The 25,951-nt window shown below is 36.2% G+C and overlaps 1 protein-coding gene across 2 annotated transcripts; it reads left to right on the forward strand.

Annotated features, from left to right (window-relative positions):
• Window positions 1-699: 699 nt before the first annotated feature.
• Window positions 700-23,699, forward strand: LOC102218606 (canalicular multispecific organic anion transporter 1-like). Of its 2 annotated transcripts, none has more exons than XM_023326966.1 (32): window positions 700-1,460; window positions 2,803-2,979; window positions 3,075-3,212; window positions 3,311-3,451; window positions 3,548-3,664; window positions 4,631-4,686; window positions 4,890-5,136; window positions 5,285-5,466; window positions 5,888-6,065; window positions 7,342-7,596; window positions 8,522-8,587; window positions 8,725-8,862; window positions 8,951-9,097; window positions 9,181-9,265; window positions 9,366-9,432; window positions 10,690-10,816; window positions 11,977-12,153; window positions 12,308-12,475; window positions 12,900-13,083; window positions 13,230-13,371; window positions 13,560-13,662; window positions 13,761-13,980; window positions 15,240-15,394; window positions 15,557-15,712; window positions 17,601-17,800; window positions 17,929-18,055; window positions 18,183-18,284; window positions 19,244-19,387; window positions 21,598-21,756; window positions 21,841-22,007; window positions 22,314-22,508; window positions 23,382-23,699. In XM_023326966.1, the coding sequence occupies exons 1-32, from the start codon at window positions 1,416-1,418 to the stop codon at window positions 23,509-23,511; spliced, it is 4,695 nt and encodes a 1,564-aa protein (XP_023182734.1). In that variant the 5' UTR covers window positions 700-1,415; the 3' UTR covers window positions 23,512-23,699. The 2 variants fall into 2 exon arrangements, with proteins under 2 accessions (XP_023182734.1, XP_023182733.1); XM_023326965.1 differs by having other exon boundaries at window positions 702-1,460; window positions 3,542-3,664.
• Window positions 23,700-25,951: the final 2,252 nt, after the last annotated feature.

A 25,951-nucleotide genomic window follows, 5' to 3' on the forward strand; every position in this document is an offset into this window, starting at 1 on the left:
TTAACTTTTTTAAAAAGTTTTTTCTTTCAGTTGAGATGCCCTCTTTACTTTATCAACATGATTTTCAAATCAATAAGTGATTTTTGGCATGCAGAAAGTCACCGGTCTGTTCAGAGTCCTGACATCAGCCTGACAGAACATCTTTGGGACAAATTAGAAACTTTGAGCCAGGCCTTCTCATCCATCTTCAGGGTCTGACTTTACAAACGCACTTCTAAAAAAATGGTGAAAAATTCTCAATGGTCTGCTAAGCCTTGTGGAAACCCTTTTCTGTTAGCCACAAAGGGTGAACCGACATTATATCAAACCTGAGCTCTGGGATGTTACTTAAGGTTATATGTGTGAGTGAAGACAGACAACCAATATTTTGGCAAAATAATAATAGTCTATTATTAATAAATCAGAGCAGCTTTTAATTTCCATCATGTACAGTGTGGAAGAACCTTGATGGTTGTAAACACAATGGAGGGATGCTAATCTATTCTTAATCTCACATATCTCAGTTTAAGTACAGCGTGAATGTTCAGTATGCCTTCTGGGTCTGAAGTCCGCTCCTCTCCCTGTTCGACAAAAACAAAATGAGGCAAAAGGGTTCTGTAATGACCACACCCCCAAATCTGTGACTAATCAGTGTCTGACTAAAACACAGAGATTTCTTATCAGGCTCATTACCATTCAACTCATGTTAGTTGAGAATTTAATTCAATTTGATGTGAGTGCTGAAAATAATTGGTCTCATTCCAGACTCTTTCTCATGCAGAGAAGTGGAAACATAACAGGAAAGAGAGCATAATGATCCCCTCCCTCCTTTTCCTAAACACACTTCCTTTTTTAGAGAACGGTTCTCCCAACACATGGAAAACTGCACTGTCAGACTTACGCAAGGTTTTTCTCTCGCTCTGACTTTCTCCCTCCTTTTTATTACTTATGGACCGTTCTCTGCTTGTAAAGTTAAACTTCAGACAAAAATGAGTGTAGAGTTTACGTGGGTTGGAGAAAAATTAGACTTGGTCGTCTGTATGGTTTTCCATCTCAAAAAGGATTGGATTATAGTACGCTGAGGACAACACAAGTCACTAGAAGATTAAACCTCTAGATTTTTTATTTATTTTATAATTTTGCAGCAGCATCTCAACACTTTTGTTGTTGCTGTCAAGTATCTTCACACAGGGAGTTGGTTTAGATTGATTGTAGTCTTTTTCTTTTTTTTCTTTTTTTGGAGGGGGGTTGGTTTTACTTCAAAGGTTCCTGGATCAAAGTCCTTCGTAGCTACATCCTGAAATTGTCTCTGCTCTGTGGGTGGACAGAGGAGAGAGCAGCAGTGTTTGAGTGGAGCTCAGCTGCAGTGGAGCAGAGGGCACAAGGAGTCTGGTCGTCAAATCATCGCCGGGCGAGTGAAGCTAACACAACGGATCATGTGTGCTGCGTCTCTGAAGGAGTACTGCGGGTCAGACTTTTGGGTGAGTTTAACAGACTACAGATGTTCAAAAGTGAAGTCATGTTTTTTATCTCAGGATGAATGCAAGCATTGCTTCTTGTACAGACATCTGGTCTCTAACCTTTATTGAGTAAAATGTTTGTTATAAAACTTGTTATATTTCTTTGTATTGTTTTCAGTTTTGTCTTAAAAAAAGTTCTGGTTTTATTACAGCATTTAAAACAGTTCAGGCACAGTAAAGTTTAAATTTATTCTACCTTTCAGTTGAACTTTTTGTGTCATTTCTTTCAAATTGTAAATGGAAACCAAAATAAGTGTTTTGCCTTTGTGAACATATCATGTGACTGTAATGAGGATCTTCCTGGGCATGATTCAACAAGTCCAAAACCGTAACAAGTATTTCTGAGAGGTAATACTGCAGCTCATTTTTCTGAAAAGTAGAGCGCCAGTACTACAGCAGCTCTTTCTCTTTTACTCATAGTACTGTGGTGTTTGTGTTTAAAGTTATTGAACATATATAAAGGCAAGAAAAGTTATAAATGAAAGAATGTTAAAGAGTTAACAAGAAAAGGTTTGTTTACATAAAAACAGAATTTATGGTTGGTAATCAATAAACTACAATCAACTTCCAATCATACATTATGTACCTGATAAACTACCTTAAGCTGCAGCTCACAGAACAAACTCATAAACTCACCGACCTCTCATTAGGCTCGTCCTTATTACGGATCTGTTCACATGACAGAATGTATGAATGTATTTTCAAGTGTGTGAATCATGTTCTTTTCAAATTATTAAAATGCTTTGCAACTGTTTAATTTTTTTGAAAAGCTTCAAGATCCGCAGTTTTGAACACATTACCAAGACGCCTCAACTCAAAAATATTATTTAATTTGTAATTAAAGTTGTTTATGCCAGTCTTCACACTTTAACATAAATTCTCCTTAGAAATTACAGTGAAAGTGACAATTTAAAGAACGTGTTTAAACAAAGCATTCTAGCATATATTATCCTGAAACTGAGAATCTTTTTTTAACTTTTCAATTTTTCTTTTAAATGTGCTGAACTTATCAATTAAAATTAATTTGTGATTACATTGAAATGACTTGCTTGTAAAGTGTTTCAACGTGACATTTGTTGTGTGTTGGTGCTCTATAAACAAACAAAATGTCATTAATTTTGAAATTACACCACCCACCTATTTCATATATTTCTATTTTAAAATGTCTGACACTGAGAACAAGTGACCAAAGTCTAATTTTGTTTGTGTGCACATGCTTGGCCAATAAAGCTGTCTGATTATTTAAATGATTCTGATACATGGTTATGATGCATGTGTGTACATATTTGTGTTTGTACCTCAGAATGAGTCCTATTTGGAGAGAGAGGACCCTGACCTCCCAGTATGTCTGGAACAGACAGTTCTGGTCTGGATCCCTCTGGGGTTCCTCTGGCTAAGCGCTCCATGGAACCTCATGTCTTTATGTAAAAGATCACAAGTAAATACAAAACATCGGACTAAGCTCTACCTCTGCAAACAGGTATTGTACAATTAAAACACTCTCATTCTTTCAATATGTGATGCTGAGATGGAAGCATTTTAATAATCAGTCTGATCTTTCTCTTCCCTCCTCAGCTTGTTGTGTTTCTGTTGTTTCTGACGGCCATTGGAGGCCTGATTGTCACATTAGTAGAAGATTTTGGTCCAAACAGCTCAGCAGAGAAAATTTCTGCTGTATACTACACAAACCCAGTCCTCTTCGCTGTCACATGGGTAAAGTTTAGGTTTTAGGTTCAGATATTTGCTCCAATATTTAAGATTAAAGCAATCTTTACAGTCTACTTTGTGATTTGATATATTTTGTTTTTCAGATTCTCCTGCTGTTGTGTCAAGAAGGAGTGAGACGAAAAGAAAAAGCAGTAGACTCTGCTTCTCTTTTTCTTTTCTGGCTTCTCCTTGTCCTCTGTGACATTTTCCCTTTCCAGACACTTCTACGGGAAGCTCTTAGGCTGGTATGAGCAACCACACAGCAGCTATTGGTTTATATTTAATGAAATATTAAATACAACATCTCTCTTACCCTTTAACATCTTTACACCCAGGAACAGGTCAGAGATGTTCCTCGTTTCTCTCTTTTCTACATTTCCTTTGGTCTGGAGGTGATAGCACTCATTCTCTCCGCTTTGGCTGACATCTCTCCAGAGGAAAAGGAGCTTGTGAAAAAGGTGAATTTTGTTTTTCTTTTTTTGCTTAGAAATGGAAACACTACAGCACATTGGGTAAGATGTTACGAAGATGTTTATTAGTAAACATCTACCTAATGAAGCTAGTGCCATGAAATTCACACCAGTTACCAGGAATTATAGTCATATTCTATACATAAAGAAGTTAAGACAAAGCAAATGGCTGACTTATGTGTGAAATGCAATGAAACCGGGAATAAGTTCTGATCACATCAACAAGGAAGATGCAACAAATTCCAGAAAAATAACACAAAGAAACATCATTCTCTTATCAGTGAAAACTACATGAGACTTCACTGCTGAAGAAAAAGCACGCTGAAGCTCATTTAAAGTTTGCGGCACACCATTTGACAAACCAGTGAAATACTGGGAGACTGTTGCTTAACATGTTATTGCTTATCGTAGTGTGGCACCATCTATTGGAATATGCATTTGCAGATTTAATTTCAGGAAAGATGAAGAAATTTAATGAGTGATGTTTAATTGGAATCCGAATATGAAGCAAGGTTAGATTTTTAAGCAAGAAAGTGATTCCAAACAGTGCAGACAACTCTCTTTTGGTTTCATAGAAAAAATGTAAGGTTTTTAGCAACCCAGTTGACCACCTGACATGAATGCAATTGAGATCAAAGGAAAAAAGCAAGTTCAGATTGTATAGACAATACCTCCAGAACCTTCAGAAGACAATTTGTGTAGAAGAATGAGTGGAAATCCCACTTAAGAAATATATTTAACTAGAATACACAGGATTACACATAACCTATAAACCTATTTTTATATTTGGTGAAAATTTTATGTTAACAGCTTTATATGTATATCTATAGTACTGTATATTAAATAACTCCTATATTAAATAACTCCATCCTTATTTATTTATTTGTTTGTTTGTTTCCCCCTAACAACCTTAACATACCTCAATGTCTATGTTTTCTGTTCTTTGTATTGTAGAATCCAGAGGCTGGTGCAGCATTTTTGAGCAGAATCACTTTTAACTGGATCAACAGGTGAATTCAACCCCATTGTAGAAAGAATTTCAACAAGAGCTTGAACGGCCGAATGAATGAATCAAATCGTAAATAGACTGAACTGATACAAATAGACATTAAATAATGCCCCTTTTAGGGGCATTATTTAATCCCCCTTAAAGGGAAAATTAAATAATGCTACTTCTTGTGCTGCAATCTAAGGTTTCTTATTTCTTTTCCAGCATGGTGGTGAAAGGATACAAAAAGCCTCTGGTTCAGGAGGACATGTGGGAGCTGAATGAGGTGGACAGCACCTCCTACATCACTCAGCGTTTCAATCATCACATGCAGTTTGAGTTGGGTAAAGCTCGGATCCGATTTCAAAAAGAGCTGAAGGATAAACTGCTGAAAAATCGAGGCAAATCTATGGAAGCACCTTCTCAAAGCAACGGTCTGGGGAAAGGTGTGAATCAGGATGTAATGATGATGGTGAGAACCTTTAAATACACCAAACAACCTGTCCAGGTTTTTAATCCCCAATAATAATTGTATTTTCGACGACAACACCGATTCTGTTCCAGGTGGTCTCCATATACTGTTGTGTTTCTAAAGAATGTGCTTACATATTTTACATCAGGAGGAAAAAGGAAAGAAAGATGATGAAAATAAGAAGAAGAAGAAAAAGAAAGAGGACATAAATTATCCAAATTCATGGCTGGTTACCACCATCTACAAGACATTTAAATGGCTCCTGATTGAATCTGCCTTCTTCAAACTTCTGCAGGATCTTCTGGCTTTTGCCAGTCCTCAACTCCTGAAGTAAGTAGAAATAATCAACAGGTTGATTGCTATGTAGGTCCTAACACAATTAACACTAGTTTGACTTTACCAGATTTTTTATTTTACTTTAGACTAAATCTATCAAAAGTCTCATACAAACGGGTTTAAAATTTTTTGAATCAGAAAAAAATGACTTCGAAGTTGTTCTAGTGCTCCAGTCTGACCTGGTGAATGTCTAAACCTGCATAGTTAACTGTTTACTATTCATTGATTAGTTGAGACATCCACTGATAACACCAGGACAGCTTGAGAAGAAAGTAAACAGAAACTAATTTGTAAGCGAGGAAAACACTCCTAGGCATAGGTACTCCTATACCTGCCAGGCATAGGGTTACCTGGAAGAGGATTATGAGTGTCACACGATCGTCATATATGATGGTTAATGTTTTATTTTACTCAGGTTGATGATCTCCTTCACTCAAGACAAATCCAGCTATGCCTGGGAAGGGTATTTGTATGCTGTGCTGCTGCTGGTGGTGGCTCTTCTACAATCATTGTTCTTGCAGCAGTATTTCCAGCGATGCTTTGTTCTGGGGATGAAGGTTCGAACTGCCCTCATGGCTGCCGTGTACAAGAAGGTAACAGTCAAAATGATAGCTTGATAGGGGCTGGATAACAGAAGTTCAAAAAAAAAAAAGAAAATCAATTATGAAGTTTATAGTTCTATTGACAAGATTGCAAAAAAGATACAGAAGGATCTGAGTTCTTTCCAGGTAGAGGGACCATAGAGTAATACTCCAACCCACCTCTCCCATGATCCTGTTCTCTGTCAGTCAGCTGGCCAAAGAAATACTAATTTTGCCTTACTTCCGGTAGAGACAAATTTATTGGTTTTTAAAGAATAGCTGACTGTAATATATGACTGTGTCTGTTTAACAGCTGACTGCAGGGTGGCCACCAGAGCAGATAGCACAACTAATTGACCGGCTGTCAGTTTGTTAAATGTTTAGCTACGATACAGAGAGCCGAATGGGCAAAGGATATAATTTTCAGCAGAACATTTACTTAAAGGGACAGTATTATATACTTATTATTTATTTATTTTTTAAATTTATTGCCTCATCAAAAACATACTTGAATTGTTGCTTCATTTCTGTTTGAGAAATCCTTTAATTTCCCATGGCAACCATTTGGCTGTGCAAAACGCTTGGGTGGACCTGGCATCGCCTTTGAGAACGAAGCTCCTTCTCAGAGCTGCAGTTTCGAATCTTGGGAGCTTCCGCCTCACAGAACATTTGTCCCCCACTCAGCTTCTTCAGACTAGCCAGCAGCTGGCGGAGCAAAAACAGCTGGTGGAGCTGAACACCTGCTGAGCTCATTATACACGCTACACCACAGTGCAATGCTTGTAAAAAAGCTGTGAAAGGGTTAATAGTTGTGATGACTGCCTGAAGGCGGAGTACCAGAAAGAACAAGAGTTTCTTAAAGAGACAGACACTCAATTTCAATGTGTTAAATTACAAAGTCAAATTTCTTTTAATTCATATTTGGTATATACAGTATTTTTTATAACAACTAAAGGTAACATAGTTACTTGATTGTGCTATAAAATGACACTATGTGATTGTAAAAGAAACATAATATTGTACCTTTAAAAACTATTGCTACTTACCCAGCAGGTCTTAATTCTGAAAATTTGTTGAAGTCTGTGTATAATAAACAGTAAATATATGGCATACATAGTTATCAAAACTGTAGCAATCAAGTGCCACAAAAAGAAAAGCAACTATTTAAGCAGTTGCTTTTCTTTTTGCACAAATAAATATTCTGTATGCTATACTTCAATTTTTGTGCTCATGAAGTGAAACATTATGTTTTTTTCTCCATCTTTCCTTTCGCTCTCTTCTTTCAAAGGCGTTGGTGATGTCTAATGACAACCGCAAAGAGTCAACAGTTGGAGAAACTGTGAATCTCATGTCAGCAGACGCCCAGCGCTTCAACGACGTGACCAACTTCATCCACCTGCTGTGGTCCTGCCCTCTGCAGATCATTGTGTCCATCGTTTTCTTGTGGTTGGAGTTGGGACCTTCAACACTAGCTGGGCTGCTAGTAATGGTGCTAATGGTGCCAATTAATGGATTTTTAGCAACCAAAGCCAGAAATTTCCAGGTGAGCAAATTGGACAAAAAGAGAATGTTTCTACACTCAACCATACTCAACATACAGCAAGTTTATCTCAAATTAGAATATTTTTAAGATGTAGATTTATTTATGTAATTTGTTTAAAGACGTAGTACTGAGAGTGTGAAAATTTTCAAGCCTTTAGTTATTTTTGATTATTATGTCTTCCAGTAAGCTACAAAAAGGTAATTGGTAAAAGAAAATTAGTTTTGTAGCTTCATTGTATGTATATTTATACTACTTATTTACACACGACATAGCAGAGCACTCTGTTCAGAGTGCAGTGCTCACGCATGTTGATGGAAAGCTGAGAGGAAGTGTGTTGGGAAAAGATGAGCTAACAACAGAGATAATTGCAGTCTTGAGTAAAGAGTGAGGCAAAGTCCAAGGATTGTTGAGTGTTTGTTAGATTTCCAAGGCCTAGTCAGTCGTTTCTTTAAGACCCTCCATATATGTACTCATGTTCTTATTGTTAAGCCAGTCATGAAGCAATAAAAAAGAGCAGTTTTTCCTACAACTAGCTTTCTTCAATACACTTTCTTGTGTGTGGACCTATAAAGTCACGTGTTTGAACAAATTTTTTAGCATCATGCTCCAGGGTAAACATTGCCTTTTGTGGCTTGTTGTTGACATTCTGTGATTATCAACATCAGTATAGCATCATAAAACCTTATCTTTTTATACTACTTTGTGACTTAGTCTTGACAAAAGGCTAAAGGTTTCTTATATTAGTCATGATCTTTAGTCTAAGGTCATCAACCCTTGCATTCATTTTATAAATGCTTGTGCATTTATAAATGCAGTATAAATGTTTACCAACCCCTTTGGATTGCTTATTAATTTAAATATCTATTTTCTTATTTTATGTTTAACACAAGGACAAATAATGAAGTATCTTACATCTGCTTTACAGATAGAAAACATGAAGTTCAAAGACAAGAGAATGAAGATAATGAACGAAATGCTCAATGGAATCAAGGTAATTTATTTTGTCTGTTACTGTTTGGATACAGTTGAACTCTCTTTGTCATATTTATATCCTGTGGCATACTTTGTTCATGTCTCAAGTTCCCCGCAACACTTTTCACCTTGTCCTCGTCCACCATCTCTCACCAGATTCTGAAGCTGTTTGCGTGGGAGCCGTCCTTCCAGAGTCAAGTTGAAGATATCAGAGGAGATGAATTGAAGGTGATGAAGAAGTTTGCCTACCTCACATCCGTCTCCACTTTCATCTTCACCTGTGCCCCTGCTTTGGTGAGTCATGTTAGATGTTTTCAAAATGAAACTAAAAACCTGCAAGGGTCCTTGATGCTAACCCAGCCTGTGCTTTGTTTATGGACAGGTTTCTCTGGCCACATTTGCTGTGTTTGTTGGCGTGAGCTCAAACAACATATTAACTGCTGAGAAAGCCTTCACTTCAATCTCTCTGTTCAACATTCTACGATTTCCGCTGGCCATGCTTCCGATGCTTATTGCTTCCATTGTACAGGTAGATAGACTGCTGTAATTGCTACTTGGACACAAGTCAGAGCTGTAATAAAACTCTAACTATCTGTTGATTTCACACGTCAGACAGCGGTGTCTAAAAAGAGGCTGGAGAAGTTTCTCGGAGGAGATGATCTTGACAGTGACATCGTGCGTCATGACCCTAGTTTTAGTAAGTCTGTCTTTTTTTTCTATCCTGAGAAGTGACATGTTGATCAAATTTGTCAGATTTACTGTTTTTATAAAATCTGCATTAATCGTTTTTCTTTTAGATTCTGCTATCAACATATCCGAAGGGGCCTTTGCATGGGAAAAAGACTCTGAGCCTCTACTGAAAAAGTATGTTTGCTTTGTTTATTATACAAGAATTCCTGGGCACAGTTAAATCAGTTAAATCATACTAAACTTTTGCTGTTTTCTTAAAGTTAGGATTGTTGTTGTTTCCCTATTTACTATATGCCAGAATAACAACAGAACATTGAAGAGGTTTTTTATTTCTTTTACTTTCTTGAAATCCAAAGTTTACATGTCTCCTTAGAATTTAGTAGGATTGTTTTTTTAAACTGTAGGACTTGGTTCAACCTTCTCAAAATAGTTTATTATGCCCATTCCTCCTGAAAATACAAATGTAGTTTATTCATTTGTGGGCCATCTTGCTCACAGACACTTTAAGCTAATTCCACTGTCTGTGTGTGGGATCGAGATCATATCTTTGTGATGGCCACTTCAAAACATTATTGTTTTTTTTTTCCTTAATAATTTTTCTATATGTTTAGAATCATTGTACCCATTTGCTCCAAGCTTTAACATTTTTAATCGTTGTCTTGAGTTATTTCTTCATAATTTGATCTATTTTGTAAAGTCACCAGTTGCTACTGCAGAATAAAAGCAAACAAAATAAACATGAGACAGCATGAATCGTATTCATAAACTTCACAGTTGGGATGCTGTTCTCAGGCTTGCAAAGGTCTGCATTTTTTCTCAAAATGTAACTATATTCATTATGGTCAAATTCTTACAAGTTTGTCAAATGTGATCAAAAACTCCAAAGTAAGGTGATTGTCCCTTAAAGTCATCACAAAGCAATTTGTTTTTTTATGTTGCTGATAGAGTAATGACATCTTCTTTGTCGAGTGTCTTTTCAACTCAGTTCATTGCTGGACTTATTTCACTGTCAATCTTCACAAGATGTATTGATAGAACCAGTTTTCTGACAGCTGGCTTGAAATTCTCATACAATTTATGCTGAATATGCCATCTGGAAACTGTACCAAACAGTACAGTTTCCAGACCTGTGGAGCTCTACAATTCTCTTTGATTTTTCCATGATGGCACAGGTTTTTTCTGGATGTCTTAGGTACATCCAGAATTAGACCTTCATGTTACTCAAATGTGAATTAAAATATCAGAAGCTGACAAAACCATGACAGACTTGTAATATTTTTTCAAGAAAAGGGTTGTGATCTTTTTACAAAATTTATGTACAGTCCATATCTGGTTTTATCCATATATGCATCGCATATATGGCCACAAAATTCCCTTGTAATCTTTATATATTTAGGAGGATATACAATATGATTTCTGTCTGTTTCCCAGTGTGTCGCTGGATATCAAACCTGGTCGGCTGGTAGCCGTAGTGGGAGCTGTGGGCTCAGGGAAATCATCACTCATGTCAGCCCTCCTGGGGGAGATGCACAGCACCAAAGGCTTCATCAACATTCGGGTACTGCTTGATTAAAGGCTTGATTAATGTTTATTGAATTGCATTAGTATGCTTAATGATATCTTCTTTTTTCTTAAGCGTATTTTTAATCCCTTATGAAAAGATTCAAGTTTGAATCATTGGGTGGACCAATGAAGTATTGGTTGTTATTTTTCTGCTCAGAAAAACTGTTTTCGAGAAACCTGTAGAGGCAATTCTAAAGATTTTAGTAATTAATGATATCTTGTTTTTACCTTTTTTCTTTTATCTATTTTATATTTATTCAAAGGATTTGCATAGGGGGAGCACAGTTGCACTTAATAATGACTCATAATCCTTTTGTTGAAAAACATTTATATAAATGCAATAGGGATGATATAACAATCTTTCTTGAATCAATAAAAACATTGTGACGGAGTTGAAGAAAAGACAAAGATTCACATTGATTCATAATATCCATTGTCAAGTTTACTCTTAAAAATTTCTAGTAGCTGTTCTATTGTTCTAAAAATCATATCATTGTGTTTGAGGACAAAGTTCTGTAATATAATAAAAAAGTCATATATCAGATTAAAAAAGTACTCTACAAGTAATCTAAAATATATAATATTCTGCTAAGTGGCAACATCACAAAAAACATCCTTGAAAGACGTACAAAACAGCCATTAAAAGGCATCTTCATATAACCGGTGTATGAATACAACACCTTAACCATTTCATTTTCTTAGAAACATCTATCATTGACATTGTAACGTTTTCAGAAAATTGGAATGTGTGTTTTAATATTTTATTTCAGCTTCTCTGATTCAATTTTTGCACATATTTCTACTTCCATTTGCGTCTCTATTACTTCCAGCTTGAGGTCAGCTGAATTTATAGCTGTCTGTGCTGTTGTATGGCTACTGTGTTTTGTTGTTGATGTACCATTCATCTCATAATCTGAGAATGGTTTTTGTTTTGCAAAACATTTAATGAACATGTATTGCATAGCCCATACATCTATGGACCCATAGATCAAACATGCTTGTTAAAGGAAGCATGAACGCTCCCATTTAATCATCGGAGTTGCTTATTACTGGAAACAATACAACCTTAATGCAAAATAAGTGGCATTCAATCTGAAAGTAAGAGTGTGGCTACATGAAACTTGCATCTTATGTGCTTTTTCTATTTCCACCCAGGGCTCTCTTGCATTTGTACCACAGCAAGCTTGGATCCAAAATGCCACTCTGCGGGATAACATCTTGTTCGGCTCTCCTTATGAAGAGCAGAGGTTCGAAGACGTACTGGAGGCATGTGCTCTGGGCCCCGACCTCAAGCTGCTGTCTGCAGGAGACCTCACTGAGATTGGAGAAAAGGTTGGTTCATGTATTTAGATTTTGGTTCAAACATGTAGATATGCTCACAATGTGAGTTTTGACCGAATGTTATATGGCTGTGAGGTAAAATAAAAACCTTGTGGGGTTATGAGACCTCATATTATTAAGTGTGTGCTCTCATTTTTGTTCTTAGGGTATCAATCTCTCAGGAGGTCAGAAACAGCGTGTCAGCTTGGCCAGAGCAGCTTACAGTGAGGCTGATATTTTACTGTTAGATGACCCCCTGTCTGCTGTGGACTCACATGTTGGAAAGCATCTATTTGATAAAGTTATTGGACCCAAAGGAATTCTACAAAACAAGGTTTGTACTTGTCCTGATCTAGTGTCTACAACACTAAAACTGAAAGTGAAACAAACCCAGTCTACACAAACACCCAAAGACTAGTTCAGATAATAGACATGATGGGTGCATCATCACATCTTATACAGACTCTATTGTTGACATTGCCTTTTCATGTTAAATAAAAATCAAATTTATTTGATTTGTACTTATGCTTGCTGCAATTATGAGAATTTCCGAAAATAATGACAGGAACCGTAGGTAATTCACTGTTTCTTAGTAGCTGAACTATATTTAAATAATCCCATTAGATAAAAATTGATTTGAATTAGGCTTAATGTAATACTATTATCCCTAATGTTTACCATAATTTTTGTATCAATAAAGGAAAAAAACTAAAATAGAAAATATGCATTTATTATTGAATGTGCTCTTTTCTCTGCAGACTCGTGTCCTGGTGACTCACGGAATTAGCTTCCTGCCTTACGTAGATGAGGTAGTAGTTTTAGTAAACGGACAGGTTTCCGAGGTTGGTTCCTACCAGAGCCTTCGTGCTAGTAAAGGGGCTTTTTCAGAGTTTTTGGACACATATGCCAAAGAGCAAAGTAATCAGTCACATTCAAAAGAAGGTAATTCATTCCCTTACAATTATCATGGCTATAAAAGGCTGCATTATTACAGCATGTGTGTATTGGATCATTACAGAATGTGATGCTGCATTGAGCATCCCATACTGTGTAATCATGTGGATGGTTTTTGATCAATACCTTTGCAGACGATTACCAAACTATAATAGACTTAGAAATCATCGCTGAGAGAGACGACACTCAGGCAGACTCTCCTCCAGAGGACGCTGTTTCTATCACACTGAAAAGAGAAAACAGCATCCGTCGCAGCCAAAGAGGAACTGGCTCCAGGTTTGATCACATTGTTGTCTTAAGTAACAAATGACGCAAAAAAACAAAACAAAACATAGTTAGGGTGTGCCACAATATTTCAACTACTGTCGCACATCTACATTGTTTTTCTTGATACCGTACTTCTCATTCAAGATTTATTCTTGTACTTATGTTGTTGTTTTTTTTTTTTTTTTACTTTTATTCAGTTTCAGATTAAGGAAAGACAGCACTTTAAAACCAACTGAAGATGTTGGTGAGACAAAGAAAGGTCAAAGGCTAATAGAGAAGGAGACTATGGAAACGGGGCAGGTATACATTTTGGGTCTACCTCATATAGCAACTGAAGTAAACCAATAGATGAAACTGTAGAGCCTGTCTTCTTAGTGTGCTTTCTCATTAATACCCAGGTAAAATTCTCAGTGTATCTCCAGTACCTGAGAGCCATGGGATGGGGATATACTTTTTGGATCTTCTTCATTTACTTCATCCAGAATGTTGCATTCATTGGTCAAAACTTGTGGCTGAGTGACTGGACAAATGATGCAGCAGATTACTATAACATCACATACCCTTCCCATAAGAGGGACACCAGAGTAGGAGTGTTTGGTGCTCTTGGACTGGCTCAAGGTAACTGCCCTTTTATTTTATAATTTTCAGATTTAAGTCATTTGGTTTACTTACACTACAATATCTCAGTTTTCAGAGTTGAGACACTGAAGAAATGTGTTCAGGGTCACAATAACACAACCAAAGTATTGCTCTGATCTGGACTAATCTAATCTAATCTAATCTAATCTGTGAAAAGTATAAACTCTTCTCACTTACGTAGTCACCCGGGCTGACAAGTTGTAACTTGGGCTATGGTTCTGAAATAGCAGTTAAGTTGAATATTTCAGATTTTGTGGGGGTTGTAGAAATGTAATATCCATGATATTACATGGATATTACATGTAATATCATGTAATAACATGAGTTGGTTTTCTGAAGTGTTGCAAGTGTTTAATCTCTAATGACTTGAGATAGCACTGAAAGTGACTCAACATTCTTTTGTGAGGTGTACATTCAAGAGTATACATTTTCTGTCCAAGAGTGACAGGATCTGAAAAGGGAAATAAATTTTTTCTTAATTCTGTGCAGCAGTTTGCACTTAAATAACACTTTTCTGCTTAAAGTGCCTTGAGTTAATGGTTTTCCCTTTTATTGTTATATTGTGTGTCTTATTGTTTAATTTTCTTTGCTGAAACAGCAGTGTCTGAAATGTGTTCAACCGCCAAGTCATTTCAAGCAGTGGAAAAAATTGCTATGCAATTTTAAACCTTTACAGCTTCTCTTTAATGGGAACATTGTTGATCTTCAAACTGTTGGAAAAGACAAAGAACACTGCGCTGGTATTGTGGTTGAAAACTTAGCTACACAGAGGTGGTAAATAACATCCAACATTAAAGTTGGATGCCCCACAAGGTGGGGCTCTATTTATGTATCCATGTTCTGAGGTTCTATAGACCAATGGGAAGTTCTTGCTAAAGAATCAGAAGTTGAATTATCTTGTAAATAAGCATGAAGTGACATAAACAACATAGATATGGGATTGTGTGCTTATAGATTTATTTTAGAACTTTACTGCTTTTTCATTCATTATGGTTTTTTCATCTGTTACTGCAGCTATTCCTAACAGTCCAAAAACACAAATATTAGATTAATAGGTCAGTCTGAGTTTATTTTAGGTATGATTTTGGGCAGAATGGTTGTTTGTTCTGTTTGTGTGTGTTGTCCTGTTAAAGTCTGGCTACTTGCCCTTGGTGTTACCCCACATCTCACGTGACTGCTGGAGATAGCCATTCACATTCACATGGGACATTCACCATATATAACTGCTTATGTTACAGGTATTTTAGTGTTCATTGGCACACTTCTCCTAGCCAATGCCTCAGTTAACGCTTCTCGGATTCTGCATTCAAGACTGCTAAACAACATTCTCAGAGTCCCTATGCTTTTCTTTGACACAACACCAATTGGAAGAGTCGTCAACCGATTTGCCAAGGTGGGGCTCTATTTATGTATTTTTTTTATCATTGCTGAATTTATTCACCCTTGCAAATCTCCTTTGAGATTTTACTGTTTTAGTCTGCACTCAGTCATTATAAGTAACTAATTAAAGATTAATGATACTAAGTTTTCTTACATTCTTCCTGTGTTCCTGTAGGACATATTCACAGTAGATGAAGCCATCCCTCAATCGTTCCGCTCCTGGATCTTGTGTTTACTAGGCGTACTGGGGACACTGTTTGTCATCTGTCTGGCGACTCCGTTCTTCACCATCATTATCATTCCTCTGGCTGTGATTTACTTTTTTGTGCAGGTGAGTGAACCCAAACACAGGCAGAGTGAAACAATATGGAAAAGAATAAATGATAGAGTGCCACAAAACAATAATATTCTAATAATTTTTAAAATCTGGTACACTAAGTGACTCTCCTGTCTTAGTTTCACCCTTTGTTAGTACTAATACACAAAAAATGCTAAATAGCACTTTTACTTACCTCATCTAACTTCCTTTGTGAGCACAAAGCAGAGTTCAGGATCAAGCATGGCTTACAATAAGCCCCCTTGATGTGAAAAGAGGTCATCTTGTCTTTGCTGTTACCGACTCACATCCCTATTCACTCTATTTGTCTGTAGTTAGATTTATAGAACGAAAGCTGCATGGGGAAACAGCATGCAGCCTGAGCTGACTTCTCAGTCAAGCTCTCAACTTCAGCACCTGTACGTGCTTCCATTATTCTCATCTGTATAAGGCAGATGGGTTCTCCGCTCTTTAGCTGGGAGAAATTTGTCTCTTCACTTCTAAAACGTTTAAATTGTCAGATTACAAGGACAGATTTCCACTTTAATTCAGCTTGTCATGGAACATTCAAAGCTGAGGCACAGATGTTAAAGTGCTTCTACCTTGCTTTTAAATCAACTAAATTATAAAAAACAGAATTATCAGAAAACCTCCACAGTCTTTTATGCTTTTGTATAAAATATCTTTTTACAAGCATCTTTTCTAAAATAGATTAAAAACATTAAATTGGTGATTTAAGCCTTAACACTTCTGTCAAAAAGTAAATACCATTCTCCTGCATTATTTAATTTTTTTGTTTTTTAACTGAATAGTTAACAGTGTTGTGTACAGTAACTAAACTGATGCCAGGTTTTCATCCAATTCATTACTCCAGGGCTCCCCAAAAGTTTAAAGTTAGTAAAGATTTAGGAATAGCACTCAGTATTTCACAGGGTTCTGTTGTGTTATAAACTGTAAAATGGTTGGTGAAAATATTCTGCTCTGAAATTATGAAAACAATTACCTCTTCGCCTGTACACGATGAATTTAGTTTAGCAAATTAATGAAGAGTTCTGACTCTGGTGCCAACTGTTTTGAAGCATGTAACTGGCATCAAACTCTGAGGAAGATGAGATCAAGTCTTGGACCAAACCAGCTGGAGATGATTGTGATTGGTATGATTAGCATTGCTGTAATCACACCAATATATTTGCTGTGTCAAACATTTGAAGAAAATCAACTTGTGGAAGCTCATTAACAATTAAGCTATTCTATAAAATGTCTCCAGACAAACTACAACTACGTTTTAGTAAGGTGCACTGCTACTACATTTGGGTACATTAGCATTTTAAAAATAATGATATAAAACATGCCAATATATTGTCCTAAAAACTGTCCAGTAAAAAAAAAAGAAAGGCAAATGGCCGTCAGTAAAAAGCCTAACATTTCAGGGCAAGGTCTGGAGCAGGTTATTTTCTGGAGCTCAGTTCAACAGAGAACACCATTTCAAGTGGACACCATTACATTTCCATCCTCAGCCACTTTCCATCTGGGGATAGTGGTGAGGATCAGCCACTATCCTGTGGCGAAGGAAACCTAAAGTGCTTTCTAGGTTTCCTTCATACCTCTCCTAATTTGGGTCACCATTTTGGCCCATTTAGCCAGGGAAAAATAGACAGACCTGCAGGGGCTACTGGCAACTGGTAGCCAGAAAATACATACATATTACCCACAGATATGCAATAAAGTTCCCCCCCCTTCCACACTACATAGATAATATTTATTGCAAAACTGTATCTTGTCAAAGAAACAATCTCTCCTGGGAGAGGTGTGATGAAACGTGTTTTGGTTTTATAATGCTCTTTCTATAATTATCAATCCAAAACCAACTGTTATCAATTTTTTGTTTTTTCTTCACTACCAGCGATTCTACGTAGCAACTTCACGACAGCTGCGCCGCCTGGACTCAGTGTCTCGCTCGCCTATATACTCTCACTTTGGTGAGACTGTGTCAGGTCTGTCTGTAATAAGAGCTTACAAACATCAGGAGCGCTTCCTGAAACACAATGAAGTAACTATTGATGAAAACCTGAAAAGTGTCTATCCGTGGATCGTGTCAAACAGGTCAGTAATGGAAGGAGACCTTCAAAATAATATTTTTCAAAGTACTAAGTGATGGCAGATTTTGATGGAGCCTCTTTTCAAAATATATATTTGTCGGCTTCAGTATATGATGTTTGTTTACTCAACAGATGGCTGGCCATCCGCCTGGAGTTTCTGGGAAACCTTGTGGTGTTTTTTGCTGCTCTTTTTGCTGTAATATCCAGGAATTCCCTTGATAGTGGCCTGGTTGGTCTGTCCATATCATACGCCCTTAATGTGAGTCACTGAATCTCCTTCACTGTATTTTAGGACAAATAGCACAGAAATAACAGTAGTAATGAGTGGAGTTATTAACAAAACCAGCAAAAACACTTCAATTTCTATATCTTGTTTGGGTTTCCAGGTAACTCAAACTCTCAACTGGCTGGTAAGGATGACCTCAGAGCTGGAGACTAATATTGTAGCTGTGGAGAGAGTCAGTGAATACTCTGAGCTTGAGAATGAGGTATGTTGATTTTCATTATTTCTCCACTACAAATCTGCTGTCTCACTGTTTTCTTTGTTGACATTCGTATGGCATATAGAAGACATACAGTATGTTACTTGGATCAGTGTGAGGAAATAGAGAAATTCTTTAAGCATCAATCGCTGTGGTGCTTTTTTAAAGTATGTGACCTGTTTTCACATTCACAGTATTCTACTGTAAAATCACTGTATATATATATATATATACAGTGATTTTACAGTAGAATATATATATAAATTTCCATGACATCAACTTTTCTTTTCTTTCATATATCCTGTCAGGATTTTTGGCATAACATTTGGAGAAACCAGTGTGTTGCAAAAAGGATTATATAGGATTGTATGCTAATTGCTCAACTGACTTTATTAACTCAGATTTGCATCTGGCACACTAGATGCAATAATCAAACAAGAACCTGTGTTGAATTATTCAGTGTCCTATTTTTTAGTTTTTTGTCCTTTTAAACCATCAGGTCACCTCCAAGTGCTCAAATATATACTAGCCAATTTAACAAGACTGTAAGGAATGCCTTTTACTTTCACTTGAAAGCATCCAGGCTGTTTGATGTAACAGCCGAGTCGACATTTTAGAGTGGTCAGCATGTGTTGGATCTTTAACCCTCAGCACTAGCAGTGTTTATTGACAAGTAAAACCTATATGTGTTCACCTATATTGTGTGGTTATCAAATTGTGTATATAACTGGTTGATCTGCGTAGTAAGGCAAATTGGAAATTACAATATTCTCACAACATCATGTCTTCCACTGCCATTAGGATTATAGACTGGTACGCAATACTGCTATGTCCATATTACAATGACGGCACATAGACCTGTGTATTATACATTTGGATAGTTCTACCAGATATACCTCATGGATACATTCTGAACATTATCAGCCTAACTTAATAACGTCACTGATGAGCTTGTTCTTCTTCAGGCTCCCTGGGTGACTGAGCTTCGGCCTTCAGAGAAGTGGCCTGAAGCAGGAAGGCTGCAGTTTGTAGACTACAAGGTCAGATACAGACCTGAACTGGACCTGGTCCTGAAAGGGATTTCCTGTGATATTGGCAGCACTGAGAAGGTTTGTGTGTGGGAGATTTTCTTTTAATGTAGGTGTGTGTGTGTGTCACTGTTTATAAACCATATAAAACAACCTTCTATCATTCAAAACAAAAAAGGGGTTTTGAAATAATAAATGTGTGCATGTATTCATTTTGTACCAGCAGGGTTATATTAAGGTCAACTCACTTCATCTCATTTATTGGCAAACAATCTGAATTTGATCACCAGAAGGACAACTGGTTATTATTAAAAGGAAAAAACATGCAAATTGAACTAAATCAAAATGTAAAATCATACAAACTATAGTTTTTATGTAGTTTAACTTAAGTTTAACTGCGCATAATCGTTCTTTGAAGAAATGCAAACAGCTGCCAGGTTTTTAGTTCCACACCTTTTTATTTAGATTTTCTAAGCTCAGTGACTGTCACAAATTCTGCATACTGATACTAACTTAAGCATCATATTTTAAAACTATAAGGGAATAAAGCTCAGTAGATTTACCCTAGACCTACATGTCAAGCATTGAACTTCATATCATTGTGGAGAAAATATCAGACATCAAAGAGAAACAGCAATAGCTAAAAGGTGAAGGTACTTTAATGGACCATATTTATGGGCAAATATTGTTCCCATTTCTTCTGAATCAATAAAAACAGCCAAACTTGAAGGAACTCAATCTGCAATAAATTAGAATATTGAATAAATTGTGAAATAATTCTTGATAATTATATAAAAACCTTAGACTAGACCATAATAATAACACTTTGAGCTAAAAGCACAGATAGGATAGGTCTGTTGTGAGCTATGACATAAATCAACCACATTCTTCTCTTCTTTATCTTAGCCTTTCATCTTTAGAAAACAGCATCTCTTGTTGACTCTGTTGCTTTTAGCTAATTTTGTTTGTGTCTTAATTTAGGCCACCTATGTTTCCTGGATTATTTTGTTGATGAGGCTTGAAATTTTTTATTATTCTGGTATTATTGTTCTGGTATTATTATTCTGCTATATTGGCATTACATCTGAACAAACCACATCTAGAAAGAAAGGAGCAAATAGCAAATGTCAGAAACATAAGTTTACCTTTTTAATGCAATAAATCACCCTTGTGAGATGCTCCAGTTGAGATTTTTGTGCTTCATCCCAGTCCAAGTCATTTGTTTGATATGCACTAAATTAACAAAAATAAAACCAATGTGTATTGCTTAGAGACCTGGTAGCTGTAGATGGTAATAATTCGCATTTCTTCAGTATTAAACCTTACTTATAAATAGTGTCAATATTGGTTTGGCTGGTTTGAGTTTATTGTACAAAGAGGAAACATAATGAAGAAGGATTTTTTTGTTCTCAGCGTTAACAAACTTATATTATATTGAACATAGAAATATCCTTTGTTGTCTCACAATGTTCATTTCTAGTATACATATTAGAAATGTCTAAAAATACATGAAAATGTAAAAAGTATTTGATTTGTGTAAGGTGTTCATAAGCTCTCTCTGCAATGCAGAGAGTTTTCTGTGCACATGTTGCTGGAGGTGACAAAACAGATCACATACAGCATTTGTCTCACACATTGAACATTGTAGTTAAGGGCATAAAAGGAATAGACTCTATCACCTCTCTGATGTCAATCTTTGGATGATAATTTGCTTTACAAAACATTGTCTTTGAAACTGTTTGTGTGTAAACAGAATTTACCAGTAGATTTAGTTTTAGACTTCTTAGGCTTCTTAGGTTCTTTGCTTTGCACATTGCAGTTATTAATTGGTCCTTTTCAACTATGCTTTTGATTTGAAGGAATGTCGAGCATTGAGAAAACATAGGGAGGCTCCAAATGACACTTACATTTTTGTATATCCTACATTTGTCATATTAAATGGACAAACTGTACAATTTTCCACCCTTGTATGTCCAATTGCATGATGGCGTCACTTTATTAACACACCAGATTGTGTCAGGATTGTTTGTCCCTTCAGATCTGGAGTTTGAGAAAGCTCTCCAGGAGACCCACAACTTTAGATTGAGACATTGCTTGGCTTTAATTAACACAGTAAATGTAGCATTAATGCAGTTATTGGCTGCAATCAGAGTAAAAATGTCAAATAATTGTATTCATTCATGCTATTCCAACTGTTTGTGTCTTCTGAAAGATGGGTTATGCAAAAAAAATAATATAATATTTAGGATCTCAATTTTATTGTAAATTTATGTTTTCTTCATTACCTTCAGATTGGTATAGTGGGCCGCACTGGAGCTGGAAAATCAAGCCTGACAAACTGCCTGTTTCGCATAATTGAAGCAGCTGATGGACATATCCTCATTGATGATGTAGATATCTCTAAAATTGGACTTCACGATCTAAGAAACAGACTCACAATCATCCCACAGGTAAACATCAAAAACTAAAACAAATGCAAAAGCAAGGTAATCTTTTCTGCTAAGTACAGTAAACTATCTGCTTCTGGAGTGCAGGATCCAGTCTTGTTCTCTGGGACACTGAGGATGAACTTGGATCCTTTTGACAAATTCAGCGATGGGGAGCTCTGGAGAGTGCTTGAGCTGTCTCATCTGAAGGATTATGTAGATGGGCTGAAGGAAGGATTAAAGCATGAGGTTGCAGAGGGAGGAGAAAACCTCAGGTTGGCAGCATAAACTTAAACAGTGATTCCAGTTCAAATCACAGTAAATAAATGCAGAATGTGAAAACATACAGTTGTTTGTAAACTGATGGAATACTTGAGTTTTCAGTAAACTGCAAATAATTAACAATTGATTATTCAAAAACAATATTGTTCCCAACACAATTCCTTCCTACAATGTTTGTGCCATATGTACACAACACTTTAGTCTAACCCTATCTCAATCCCAGTGAGTGTCCACATGGGATTTTATTTTAATTTCTGAGAGCTCCAGATAAGATCTGAACATCTGCTTCTCTCTTCCAGTGTTGGTCAGAGGCAGCTGCTGTGCCTGGCTCGGGCTCTGCTGAGAAAATCTCGAATCCTGATCCTGGATGAGGCCACTGCAGCTGTTGACCTGGAGACGGACGACCTGATTCAGAATACAATCCGCAAAGAGTTCTCCCACTGCACGGTGCTCACCATCGCCCACCGTCTGCACAGCATCATGGACAGCTCCAGGTGAGTCCGAGTTCAGCACGAGAGTCTGAAATGTCCTCACTTCATTCTACTTTAAATGCTTGTTTGTGTACAAACTAACATGAATAAGAATTTTTTTAAAAACTATATTAATATGTAATAATTTACACGCAAATTATTTAACTAGTTCCTCTTCAGACTGGATGAGTAACAGAGAGTAGGGTTTATAACTGCTTAATTATACCGTTTGCAGCACTATCTAATCATTCACTGAACCTGAACATTACTTAAAAGTGCTTTAGGTGTGCAGCTTTTCGCACATAAATGGTGCAATTCTTTCTCACTTGGTATGCTGTGAAGCATCTTTGTTTTTTTCTAGTCAGAGAAGAATGACTCAAATATGAAACGAGTGACAGATTTCAAACTCTTTACTTTTAAAGCATGTTAAAGCAGCACCATAGACATGACCAGTTCCTAGCCCATAACTCACATTTTTACAGTTAATATTGACAAGTGATGCCTTGAGACATATTGTCATACAGAATATGTTGAAATAAAATAATTATTTCTGTTGTGACCTACACCACCTCAAGACAAAACGCATTACATTTTTACAGAACTGCTATTGTTTTTTTTAAATACTTTTAAAGCTTGAATGTGAAGTATTGTCAGTGAAAGTAAACATGAAACCTTGAAACAGACTTAAAGCGGAGAATGGCCTTGAGAATATATTTTTAAAAAGTCAGTTATCCTAGTATTGCCTACTATTCATATTTGTTTCTTCACTGACTTTATTGTTCTGCATAAAACACAACCAGTGCATGTCTCTTTCAATTTGCTATGTTTTCTTTTATCACTGTCAGAATAAACACTGCTCAGTATGTTATGATGTTAACACATGTTCCTGCTCCACAGGGTGATGGTCCTTGATGCTGGTCAAATTGTAGAATTTGATTCTCCAAGCAATCTGATGCAAAAGAGAGGCCATTTCTACTCCATGGCAAAAGATGCTGGAATAACAGCAGAAAGCCTAACAGCTCTCTAATGAGAAGTGGTTTATTATTGTTGTTTTTTTAAGATGACTTAATTTTCAGAATTTTTTTTTTTCTGGTTTTGTCCAAAAACCATTAAGAAACATCGGAAGCTGTGTTGTATTTATAGGAAACAATATGAAGAAATTATATTGCACATGTATATAATTTTTATATGGGAACAATAAACATTCTTTCTGAACAAATGCTTCATTTATTTACTATTTTATTTTTTATGACCAAATTAGATCTTTAAAGGAACTGAATTGTTATGTCCTTTTGAATATAAGCTCTTTTGTCACTGTTTTTCACATTGGTGACAATACAATGTAATTAATTTGAGTAGGGTTGTCAAAATCAATATTTAAATACAATCAGTGGAGCAAAAATACTCTTAAAAGATACTTTTTGTCTTAAAATTGATACAAACTAAGCCATTTTTTAGGCTAAGTTATCACATATCGTTATTTACCAGTGCTGCAGACTCACACAGACCCTTAACCTGTCTGCTATGAAGGCAACAAGTGCTACATCCACTAAGTAATTTGTTAAATGCATTTTCAGATAAAAGAAATTTAAAATAAAAGGCAAACAAGATGATGGGATTAAATAACAGAAAAAAGTAGCAGCTTAAAAAAAGACAGCTTCAGGCTTCAGAGCCTCTGTAATCAGTTCAGACTGATGAGTGCAAAACGCAAATTTTGGATTTTTTGACCATCATTTCTCCTGATTGCTTCCACCAATAGATAAACATAAAATGTCCCTGACTACTCCATCTGCGTCCTGTTATGCTACTCATAAAATACTATCGTCTCCCCATTGATAGTGAAGATGAAACGGATTTTCGAGGTTTAAAAAACTTCCAAAAGAGAAACATTCTGCAAGTTGTTTGAAACCATGTGGGACAGATACTTTTCTCCTTTAGTCTTAATTTTACAATCCTTTTAGGCATCACACCACGGCGAAGATCATTTGCTGGAGTTAAAACCAAACATCAAAATCTGAAACAAAGGGTGTTCAGTCTTTGAACATGGCATGGTTGTTTGGTACAGGTCCAAATTTTCATATACAGCATCTTTCAGGTTTACAGACAAGGAGAGAGCATCAAGCGAGCAACATTTGTCTGGGCAAAAGGCCTTGTTCTTGTTGTTGTCAGAGTAGAATGAGCAGACCAGTTTGAGATCATTATTTGTGGAATAGCATCTCTGACTGAAAAGTAAAATCTTGAAGCAGACTGTCAACAACAGTGAAAGACTGTAACAGGCAAAGACCTTTTTTAATCGCCTCAGAGCTGAACGTTGACTGAGACTTTACTATTTCGGCCGTGTTTTGATTCATACAAATCATATTTTTATTCCACATCTTGTTGATTTTAATTTCCATTTTAATGCATTTAAGATTGTCTTTGGCAGAGGAGCCTATCACTCCCCCTCTTCATATTTTTCATTACTGCTGTTCTGAACAATATTTGGAGTCACCAATGTTACTGCAAATGGTCTTTAGGTTAATGTTTCCCTTTTAGAACCTTCCCAAATAAATTACATTTGCTCCACATTCTTGACACAACAGAAGGAGAAGAGCAACATCTTTTGCTACACTTCATGCTCATGTTTTATAAGTGATTTGATTACTTCTGCTAACAGTTCCATCATTTCTGCCAACAAGCCAGATGCGACAGCTTCTTATTGTCTGCAAGCTTTGAACCACATAGTAATTTCCCCCTAGACTTGGAGGTATTTGTTTTAGAAATGTATTTTACAAGTTGACAAGATGTTCCATCAATATACGATTATTTTTATACTATCATGATTATGCTCAATCAAAGGCTTGACTTTGGTTAAAAATGTTTTTTTTTATTATTATATATTTGGTTCTTTATTAAGTCACATATATGTCACCAATATTCAAAATAAGTCAATTAATTAATCATGTATCAAGAAAGCAATCTCATTTGTGCTGGCAAACTTCTAATGTAAAGTTCTCTAAAATGACCAGATAATGATCAGGTTTTTCTTTAGAAATCATATTAACTGAAAACCTAATCATACCAAAGTTTATGAATTTAAGGAAAACAACATGTTTTCCCCTATTCTTCCTGATGAGTTTAATATCATCTCCAAAATCCAATTTGACCATTTTGTAGTCAAAATTTTGTAGCCTTTGCAACTGTAATGCTTCTACTGACTAGTAATGAACAGGACGTTACTCAGGCACAGATCATTTCTTCAGGGCTTTCTATATTTTACTGTTAGCTGACAGTCTACTCTTATAAATGTTAATTATACAAAATGGCAATAGGCCAAACAAATAATTTAACATGTGAGCATTGTGTTCAGCTAAAATGAATTATAATTTTTCTGTTTTAAGGAATGATGCCAGAAAAATCATAACCTGTAATTTATGGAATCCAAAATTCTGTAACTTGGGCATAATTGTTGCAAATACTACTTCACT

The sequence above is a fragment of the Xiphophorus maculatus genome, chromosome 22 (assembly GCF_002775205.1).
Source record: "Xiphophorus maculatus strain JP 163 A chromosome 22, X_maculatus-5.0-male, whole genome shotgun sequence".
In the NCBI taxonomy this organism is placed as follows: Eukaryota; Metazoa; Chordata; class Actinopteri; order Cyprinodontiformes; family Poeciliidae; genus Xiphophorus; species Xiphophorus maculatus.

Coding starts and splice junctions, on each gene's coding strand:
- LOC102218606 (XM_023326965.1), top strand. CDS start 1,416: ATGTGTGCTGCGTCTCTGAAGGAGTACTGCGGGTCAGACTTTTGG. Junction 6,066..7,341: donor TGGCTGCCGTGTACAAGAAG/GTAACAGTCAAA, acceptor CTTCTTTCAAAG/GCGTTGGTGATGTCTAATGA. Junction 21,757..21,840: donor GACTCACAATCATCCCACAG/GTAAACATCAAA, acceptor TCTGGAGTGCAG/GATCCAGTCTTGTTCTCTGG.